At 40.4% G+C, this 10,717-nt stretch overlaps 1 protein-coding gene across 1 annotated transcript; it reads right to left on the bottom strand.

Moving 5' to 3' along the window:
* On the bottom strand, positions 1 to 7,336 carry DYNLT3 (dynein light chain Tctex-type 3). The gene is made up of 5 exons (XM_054654492.2): positions 7,180 to 7,336; positions 6,164 to 6,205; positions 4,226 to 4,349; positions 3,216 to 3,293; positions 1 to 2,148 (listed from the first exon to the last, which is right to left on the bottom strand). Exons 1-5 carry the CDS (start codon positions 7,207 to 7,209, stop codon positions 2,072 to 2,074), a joined length of 351 nt encoding a protein of 116 aa, XP_054510467.1. The 5' UTR covers positions 7,210 to 7,336; the 3' UTR covers positions 1 to 2,071.
* Between the last annotated feature and the right edge of the window lie 3,381 nt (positions 7,337 to 10,717).

The following is a 10,717-nucleotide window of genomic DNA, read 5'->3' as shown; positions in this document are numbered from 1 at the left end:
TACAACTAAGGCAAAACTTTATTTTTTTTTTGGTAGAAAGAAAAATTAAACAGTCATATAATTAAGCAGTATTTCCTAGGGTTCTTCTGCAGGAGGACCTTCACCAAGCCTCATTAAACTGATAGTCTTACTCAGTGCACCTGGTTTTCAAGTAAAGCAAAAATACCAAATGAGATTACAATTAGCTATGTGGAATATTTCTTCTGATCATTGCACCTCAATACCCATGACAGGGGCACGACACATTTTTTTTCACATTGCACAATCCCAAATATGAGTGAAACTAATGTGTTTTTTTGTCAGTTCTACAATTTGGCTCTTGGATGCTGGAACCTAATTCAGAAATTTCTATCTTAACCCAAATAATGCTTAATTATTCATCTACATTTGAAGGTCAGTACAACATACACACACATTTTCACACAACACTTGCCTTTGGCAAATGCAGCATTACAGTATTAATTTTACTTGCACTTCGGTAAAAGCAGAATTTTATTTGTCTGCAAAGCAAGATACTTTGAACATTATTGTAAACTACACATACACAGGGCTCCTTCTGTAGTGTCACACCAGCTACACATATACACAATTTAAGCAGTAAAATATTTTTTAGCTTGCTCTTTGCACAGGACTCTTGTCTCATACCCTAATAGTTATCTGAAAAACAACCCAAACCAAACAAAACTGCATAATAGTGCTTTAATATTCATTTCTTAAAACTCAAAACAGCCCTACAGTACTGTTAGGCTGTTACCAGTCTCTTTCAAAGACATACAATATAAACAAAAAATTCTATCCTTAAGCAGCATCTGAGAAAACAACTTAATGCAGCTGCCACTTAGTGGCAGCAATCATTTAGGCATTTTTGGTATTGATACATCTCTTTATCATATAATTTGTGCATTTATCAACAAAAATGTAGGCCCCAATCCAGCAAATACTTGCAGGTGTGCAAATGCTTTTCTTCCACGTGTAATATTTCAAGTTAAGACTCATCAGATGAGCAAAGTTAAGAACTTGCATAAATCTTTAAAGGAGGGGAATTCTTAGTGCTGAAAACTTAACTGTTTTATCTCACAGGACTAAGATCCAATTAAAGACTTAGAGAACATAGGAGAACTCTCATAAGGACAGATATGTTACTTTGATAAGTGTTTTCAAAGCTAACAAGAGCCTCTAGAAATGTCTGTGCCTTCCCACTGATCACTTTAATCCTACCTGGAGCATGGGTGCAGTAATATTGCCCTGGCTCCTGCATGAGGAATCAATAAAGTGCTTGTCACAAATTCTGTAATCATGGAATAAAATCAAATTTAAGTACCTTCAGAATGTTATCAGATTTATAAATGATGAATTAAGGGCTGGTGTCAGATCCCCAGCATATTTCCCTGAATTAGAGCTAACAAATATTATGCTCTTCATGTGAAGACAAATTAGAATTCTGCTAGGACTGGGTGTATTTCACCTCTGTCCCAGCAAAGTCCTCCTCTGCCTCCAGGGGGAAAGCTTACCTGGATTTAGTGTCCATGTAAACATTCATGCTTGCCCAAAAAGTGATGCTCATGCAATTTCACAAGCACCTGCATTCCAAGGGAGAGTTTGCTTTGTTTAACCAGGCATGGAAAACCAGTATTGTTTACAGTATATCCACTCTGAATTGTGTTCATAATTTTTTCCTAAAGGCACCATAATCCTGAGAGGTCTTGCTTCCCCTTTGACATTTCCTTTGATGTGTTTTGTTCCTCTGGAATAAAATATCTTTGATATTAGCTTTGACATAAATTCTACTCATCTTTGTGGCAACTTCTCATTAACATACTTCTAAATATTTAAATTACTAAAATTTTCTCTTCAGATAGATAGATATTTTATATATATATATATATTAAATTTCTTTGCTAGCTTTCAGATAACTAATCTATGAGAACTGGCTTAGACTGTATGCTCTCTGTAGAGAACTTCTGTATGCTGCTCATACAGAAACAAATAATAGTTTGAAATATTTAGCCATGGGTTAGGATGATTTATTTTTTAAAGGCTTCGGTGTTGCTTCTATTTCTCTCCCAGTCAGCTACAGGATAATAGCAACAGCAAACACATTGACAATGCAGTTCATGGTTCGGTTTTCCCATCTCACTGTGCAGGTTCCTGGAAGAGATTATTACAAAATTACAATAGAATTCCATTGTCTTTACTACAGGCACTTTATTGAAGTGTAAATGATGCCAGATTAGTATGAATATTTAAGTTGTAATTTAAGGGAAATAGTATTATGTCAGCTTGGCTATAAAAAAAACTAAAATCCCCAAAACATTTTTATTAACTTATACATTGTTTGCTACCTCATGTGAGACTTGTAAGTTTAAGAAAGTTAACAGGAAAACATTATTCCAGTATCTTTCTTTAAAAGCTGGATTTGCAAAAATCCTCGAAATTCCCATACTGAAACTGGCATGACAATCAGACAAGAAATCAGAAAAGGAACTGGATCAAATATTCCAGTGTATTTACTTTCTGCTTTCTTCCTCTTCTGCTGTATCCATGCCTTACAAGCAAAAGAAATAGGAAGACTAAACTGTGTTTACTTAATTTTGTTATGATTTCTTTTTTAAGCTTGGTTGACCTTTTGAGGCCCTCTCTGGTTTTTAAACTTAAACCTTGGCACAGTCCTCTAAAAAGACCTTTCTGAATCTGTGACAGACAACAAATTATTTTAATTTTGTTTCCCGGTGACATTCTCAACCTATGAAAAAATCTATTTAGAACTAATTTTGAAGCAATACAATGCATCCAAAGCCTGGCTGACAGTTACAGAGCTGAAACACATACTGTAAGTCAAACTATTTATATTTTTCACTAAGTTCCTTTCTCCTCCAGAGTAGCTGTCCCCTCACAGCAGGCAGATATGTTTAGGGCTACCCACATGTATTTACTGTGAGCAACGTTTTCTGCCTCTTCAGCTGAGAGAATTAAATGTTTTTTGTCTTGTTTCAGAATGAAAGGCTTTTCTATTCCTGCTTCTCATCATTTACAAAGCAGCTGCCTTTAATGCCTGCATTGACTGATAAATTTTGCTGGGATTGTAAACAAGCACCTCATTCTCAGAATTACTGCTTCCACAGCCATTCCCAAAAACGTTCAACCCAACTACTACAACTGAGCAAGAAGTAATATTTCTCTTGTTACAAATGTTCTGTTTGGATGGGGATGCTTACCATCAGTTGTGGTATCCCAGAAGCATGAGCTTGCTGTGTGAAGACCAGCTCCACTCCTCTGCATCACTGCACAGGTAACTGCAAGATACAGCCATAAAACCAGGGAATTAAAGCAGAAGAGGTGAATCATTCAGCATTTACAAACTGGAGCCTGGATTACATTTCCAAAGGGCTGGCACGTGGCATTCAGCTTAGACAAAACCTTTTTTGACAACCCCTTTGGCCCCAGTATTTTCCTCAAGAACTTGTTACTCATTTCATGATTATTTTTACTCACATGAAGACAACAGCTTCAACAAAACACTGGCTAATAGGATTATGGGTTTTATCTTTTAAACTACTTAGATAGGTTTGTGCCTCTCAGAATGGGATTGCAGGTGCTGTCCTCACAGGTACAGCAGAAGTCACACTTGATGAGAGTTGTTACCCAAAAATACTTGTGGACCCCTTTATGAAACCACACTCCAGTAATGAGCAGCTTTTCTATGACCTGCAAAGGTCATAAAACCTCTGACAACCTGAGGCCAAGACTTTCAAAACAGAACAGAGTATAAACACTTGCTATTACATCAACACTCCACAAAAGGACCAAAATAGGGTAAACTTTCTTATTTATCTTTTTCCTTCCACGTGTATACACATAAATATAATGGGACTTTGCATACATGACTAAAGTCTTCCAGATGTCTCTATTTAGAGGAGGCTTAATCTGATTGAAAATTCTACTAAAGATAGCAATTTTTTCCTGAACTGATACTAAAATGTTGATATAATTGTCTTGGAATTGCTTAAAAATCAGAAAATACCACATAACATGTAATCTGTGTTAAGTGTTGCCAGCATGCTCAGCCCAGGTAAAACTGCCACAGCTTTACCTCAGGTATTTCTAAAAATCTCTGTAACAGAAGAGTTCAGGTGCCTGCTCTGTTTTGTTTATAGCATTTCCCTGAACCTTTCAGCAATTATTTATTGTGACTGCCTGTGCTACAAGTACAGCTGCTTGTACTTACCAATGTACTTATAGGTTTTCCCAAGTTTCACCAGATGGGTCAGTGACTGTTCTACTATAGCAGCAGTCCATTGGTTGACTTTGTTGTGATTATAATCTGCCTTGCCCAAAACATTTTCTATGCACTAGAACAGAGGGGAAAAATAGTTACAGTAAACAGACTTCAAAATGTAGAATTATAAAATGTTTTGCATAAACTGAGGGATATTTTTCTGGCAGTTAGGTTACTTTGAATCACTCGAGCTCATTAGGTATCAGCTGCTGAATGGGAAGTAAAATGACCTTTCTTGGAAATTTATTTTTAGTACATATTTACCACAATATTACAGGTATAAAAATGACTAAACATTTCTTGCAGGAAAGCCACATGTTTTGGGTACCAAGTGAATGGATCTTTTTGCCAGTGAAGATCCTGACACATCCCACTGTTCCTAATGACTGCCAGCTCCAGTTTGGCTTTCAGAAGCTGCTGTAATGGGGAATGGCACTACTTAAATCAATAATGTCAGCTTGGGCTGGCCAACCTGTCTGAGCATATAACCAAAATTCCAAAACCTTCAGAGACAGAGTGACAACAGTGAAGTGCACATCCCTGCTCAAAAGATGGGGAAGATACTCAAGGGTCATATCTTGCAGCACAAGAAACAGCTGAACTGCTGGAAAATTGGATGCTTTCCTACAGCTACAGATTGGCCAACACTTGCTTAAACTTAAAAGGATTGAACAAAAATCCTTCTCTCAAACTGTAACCCTTAAATTGCATTCTCTGCTCTTGAGAAACTCAGAGTTATGTGCTGATGGATACTTCTTAAAGCTGAGGAATTCACTTAAGAAACACACACCTGGAAAAGGTAAGGGAAGTAAAACTGTGTTTTCCTGTGATTCAGTAAGAGGTATCCCATGCACTAATCCCCCACTAACAGGCTGTGTAAGAGACCTGTGCCCCAGATTTTGAAAAGCCCAGTTAATTCTGACCCCACACTGCACAAAGCTGGCCTCAGCAGTCAGTGGAAACAGTCACAAAACACAATAGAAGACAGAAGAGGGACAAGACCCCTCAGGGATTTTGGTCCTTCCAGAGATGTACCCAGTGCTGGAGCTCCTTGGGCCTGGTTAAGCTTCCAATCAGAGGTAGAAACACTTGGCTTTACTCCCAGTGGAGTGACTGTGTCACACTGTATTCGGCTTTAACACAAGGCAGGGGCAGTTACATAAAGGGCTGAACTGTTGTTTATCTAACATCCAAGAGCTTGCTGCTGTGATCTGCAGCAGCCTCAAAAAGTGCAGGTAGGAAAGACCTGCAGAGTCCCTCTAGAAACCCCTGTCTCAAAACACTATCTCCCTACAAACCCTGAGAACATCTGTGAGCCACAGGCTTCTCATTAATCACTTTCTAGTTACTAGGTGTTTAATTTAAACTATCAGACTACTCACTTTCATCCTATTCTTTCTCTGCAAAAAATGTATTTTAAAAGTTAGAACAAGGAGCTCATGGAGTGCAACCTCCCACACATGCCAAGGCTAACTTCCAAGTCTGATAACATTGTTCGAGGCCTTGTCCAGTCAAGCTTTAAAAATCTCTAAGGATGGAGACTCCACAAGCTATCCCTGCAACCTCTCCAGTGATTAGCTTCTCTTCAGCTGGATAAAGGGGAAAAAATAAATTGGAGTGAATTTCCCTTGCAGCTTGTGCTTGTTACCCTCATTTTTTCCACTGTAATGCAAATCTGGTTCCCCTCTCATCTACCTTGTCCTCTTTAGGAAGTTGAACAACTGGATGAAGCTTAGCAGCTCCAAGTTAAACTCTGTCTTTATATAAATACTAATTCTATGTAAGTTTATATTTATTTGGGATGGTCAAGGAAAATAACTGCTTTCACTACTGTGCAAGGTATGGTAAAGAATTTCTTCAAAACCCAGCTGGTTAGCTAAAACCTACCTCCTTAACTATGTTGTGGGCCTCATCAGCATTGAAGATCATCTGCAATAGAAGTGAATTATTATTATTATTATTTCTGCCAGAAAAGTACACAAATTATAGTTTTACTCTACAGCACACATAATGATTAGGCCTTGTGTCTGGTTATTTGCATTGTAGTCTGTTAGTATAATTTTAAAATCTTTTTTTCCCCAGCTCCATACATTTGTTATTTAGCATTGCTTTTCTAGTGATGTTTGAATGGGGCTAAAAAACTCAGACCTCAATGAACTTTGAAACAGGTTCACTTTACGTCTTCAGTAAAGATTAAATTCCACCATGTCTATGCTTGTCACAGGAATAGTCTCCAGGAAAAATTAAATGACAATTTTTTTCCTCTGGCTCTTAATCTGTGTTTTTACAGGATTCACAAACTTGCTAACCCACAGTTACATTTTGCTTCCCATGAGCAACACACGGTTTTGCAACCCTAATATGTGAAAGACTGGTTTGCACAGTCATTACCTTACCCAAACACCTTTCTCAAGCACAGAAAAAAGCTTGCAGGTTTTAATTCCTCCTATTTTCTACCCTTCCTGCTCACGGGCACTTGGCTTGGCACACAATGGAATCGTGGCACGTTCCCTTGTGCCACCCGCCTCTGCACAGCCACGAACTCCCAACACTCGGGCAGGGGCAGAAACCTCCAGGGCATTCGTGTTTAAGTTGCTTGGAGTTTTGGTTGATTTTTAAATGAAAGCCGGTGCCAGAGCCCTGAAGAGGCATCCGGGGAGGGATCGGCTCCTCCGCTCGAACAGGCAGGACCAGCCCGCGGCGCTGGCCGGGCCCGGCACTTTCTGGGATTTTCCCCTGGAAATCGGTTTTTTCCCTGGAAAAATGGCCGCGGTCTGACAGCCCCAGCGGCTCCTTCCCGGAGGGAACATCCACCCCGCGGCCCCGGGCAGCGCCGCTCGGCCCCGGCCCCTCGGGCGGGCGGAGGGCTCCGGACACAGCGCCGGGCGAGGCGGCGGCCCTACCTCATCGTTGTGGGGGTGAAACTCCTCCATGGCCCCGGCGCGGGGAGCGGCCGTTCCGGCAGCGGCGGCAGCGGCGAGTCCTGCGCGGCTCCGCCTCCACCGGGCGCGCTGGGCCGGGCCGGGCCGGGCCGGGCGGAGCTCCCGCCGCGGGGCCGGAGTCGCTCGAGCCGCGGGGCCGGGAGCGGCCCTGCCGAGCCGGGAAGGGAAGGAATGGGAAGGTCCCCAGAACAGCAAGGACAGGGACGTGTTGGAGCCAGTCCAGAGGCGGCCAGCGAGTTGATCAGAGGAAGGGAGGAAAGGATGAGAGAGCCGGGATTGGGGTGACTCAACTGCGGCCTTCCAGTGCCTGAAGGGAGCCTAAAGGAAAGAGGGGACAAGACTATTTACAGAGCGTGTGGTGACAGGACAAGGAGGAATGATTTCAAACGGAGAGTGTAGGTTTAGGTATTAGGAGAAGAATTCTTCCCCGTTCGGCTGGTGAGGCACTGGCACAGGCTGCCCAGAGAAGCTGTGGGTGCCCATCCCTGGCAGCGTTCATGGTCAGCCTGGATGGGGCTCTGAGCAACCTGGGCTAGGGGAAGGTGTCCCTGCCCATGGCAGCCGGGTTGGAACAAGGTGGTGTTTAATGTCACGTCCAGCCTGTGAAAAATGCCAGTCACTTGTTTTTTAAATTTTAAAAGTTTAATAGTAATAAAAGGGTCATAAAAATAATGATACAATTAAAGTAATAATATTTTGGACAATTTGAATTAGGACAATATATGACAATAGAAACAAAGAGTTACGGACATCCGGGTACCTTTTTCTGGGCAGCATAAGCCCACATGTTAACAGAGGATTAACCCTTAAAAACAATAACCTGTTGCATATTCATACATCTCATACATGGTGCATAAATTCCATTCAAATACAGGATTCTGTCTGGTTCAGCGTCAACTTCTTCCTCTTTATCCTAACGGCGTCATCCTGCCCAAGCGAGGCGGGAATAAGTTCATTTCTCCTGATAATGGAGCAATAAGTTCTCTTTCTCTGAAAGATTTAGGTGTCCTGTGGCTGCTATCTCAGTGTGAGTCCTTTCTTTAGGAAAAAAAAAAGTATCTTACATAGCATAGTTTCTTTTTTAACATTTTGTTATAACCTAAAACTGTATTTAACACACTACTTAAGAGAATTAATGCAGCATTACTTTCTAACACAACACATATAGTATTCATTTTAACATTTGCGAAAAGCCAATCATAAAATACGCATTTTTCACAAACCCAAACCATTTTATGATTCTGTGCCTGTCTGAGTGAGTGCTGCTCCCCGGGTTCCTCTGCCGGGCACAGGCACCGCCACCGCTCTCAGTGTGAGCACAGCTCCTCCTATCAGCGGAGAATTTTCCTGTTCTCTTGCTGCTCCTGGGAAGTCCAACGCTGGACATACAAAACTCCCCCAGGAGCAGCTTCCCCAGAGGAGTTGTCATAGCCCCCTGCTTTCTGTGCTCTCCTTTTGCCTCTGCTTGGAATGAATTTGGGTCAATTTTCCGGCACAAAGTTACCATTAGTTACCAATAACGTTGCCACCAAAGTTACAAAAAAGCTCTAATTTAAGTTCTGGTTCCTTAAATTCTACTTCATTACGGAGAATTGATCCCGAGTTTTATTTCACTCAATACAAACACACACACACACACACACATATATATATATATATATAAATACATCATATCTTTGCTGTCTCTGAAGTTGCCTGGGAAACAGGAAAGCACCTCATACAAAACTGCAGAGTTTTCAAAGGGTGGGGTTTTTGTTGTTGTTTCAGTGTGGGTTTTTAGAATGATTAGTATTTTTATTGGGAGGGTTCTGGGAAGCTTGTGTAGGTTTCTCTCCTGTGATTTCCCCTGCATTTTCTCCTGATTTCTCCTGTTCTTCCAAACCAGATTAAACACGACAGAGAAGACCAAGGCTTCTAGTTTCAGCATCAGTGGAATATGTTTGGACATACAGACACCTACTTTACAAAAGTGTTTCTTGTTCAGTCTTCATTGTACATTTATTGGAAAATTTGTGTTTGAAAAACATGAAAGTACAGAGGGAAGTAAAACAAAGTGTTTTTTATTGCCCTGCTCTAGACAGACCTTTCATGTTTAGTATTTGCTAATGGCCATGGAAGGAGAAAACTGAAGGTGAAGACTAAACCTCTTTAGAAGCAGTTCTTTATGAGCAAGTGCAGAGGGGTCTGGTCATAGGGAAACATGAAAGAAAATATCCCGCAGTATAAAATTTTATTTTTTTTCTGTGACCTCTGCAGTATTTTTGTGAGCTAAGCTAGGGATGAAATTGCATGCTGGTTTTTAGTGAAATAAAAGCTGGTGGAAGCATTTGTTGTATATGCATTGGCATCCTGTAGACAAAGCTAACAGTGCTTAAATAACTTATCCTTGCATCCTGTGGATTTTTTTATCCTTTGTATCCTTCAGAGATCTCACATCTTTACATCTGTGCCTTTAGATGCAGTATGGTATCAAACAAAAATAGTTCCTAGCCTGTTTTTCTGATCTGTTTAGAAATATTCAAATAAATAGATTTTAAAAAAATATTAGCAATAATTATGTCACCGAATCACATGGAAAAAATAGGATTCCTGAATGTCTGATGAGTGTGTGTATGTGTGTGTGTATGTGGGTGGGTGTGTGTGGGTGTGTGGGTGTGTATGTGAGTGTAGGTTCTAATGCAAAAAATTTACTTATCTTTCCTCTCCAGCTACCCTTTGTAGATAGGAGGACAGCAGGAGGTCCAAGGAAATGCTGAGTCCATCAGGCTCAGCTCAACATCCACAAAGCCACTGAAAAATAACAAAATGACAAAACAATATTAACCCAGAAATGTTTACAAATAAACACTCAGCATCACCCATGAGCACCCAACACAGATGTGTCAAGAGTATGTGTCAAATAATCTGATTTTATCCTTTGGAAGGACAGCTGGTTTAATGGATGAAGAGGAAATGCAGAATAGTTGTGTTATTTTGTAGTAAATTTGTCTTTTTATGCTTTCCCACATAAGAATATGTAATCTGGAGAAGAACTAACAAATCATTCCTAATAAAGGTTTATAAAAGTAGGAGGAATAAGTGAAAGAAGATGGGTGGGTTTTTGCTCTAAGGGCTAATTAGTATTAGTCACAATAACTTGAATAATGGAATAAAAAGAGTGCTTATAAAAGCTTGTTATTGACAGCATGTTGAAAGAAGTTGCAAGCATGCTGAATGACAGGATCAAAACTAACAATACTGAATAGGTTGGAGAAAACAACAACAAGAGATTTCATAAAAAGCAGGACATCAAATGCACAACTACAAAATGGGGCCTAATTGTCTAGGCAGCAGTGCTGCAGAGAAAAAGATGTAATTACAACAAATAGGAACCCAAGTATGATGTTATAAATAACTAAATAAATTGAAGGACACCATGAAGGGCACAGAAAGCAGTCATTTTGTTCTGCTTGGTGTTTATCAGGCATTGAATGCAACTCTCAACCCAGTGTGATGGTGG

Source organism: Agelaius phoeniceus, chromosome 2 (assembly GCF_051311805.1).
Source record: "Agelaius phoeniceus isolate bAgePho1 chromosome 2, bAgePho1.hap1, whole genome shotgun sequence".
NCBI classification, from domain to species: Eukaryota; Metazoa; Chordata; class Aves; order Passeriformes; family Icteridae; genus Agelaius; species Agelaius phoeniceus.
This window is presented reverse-complemented; position numbering and strand designations above follow the sequence as displayed.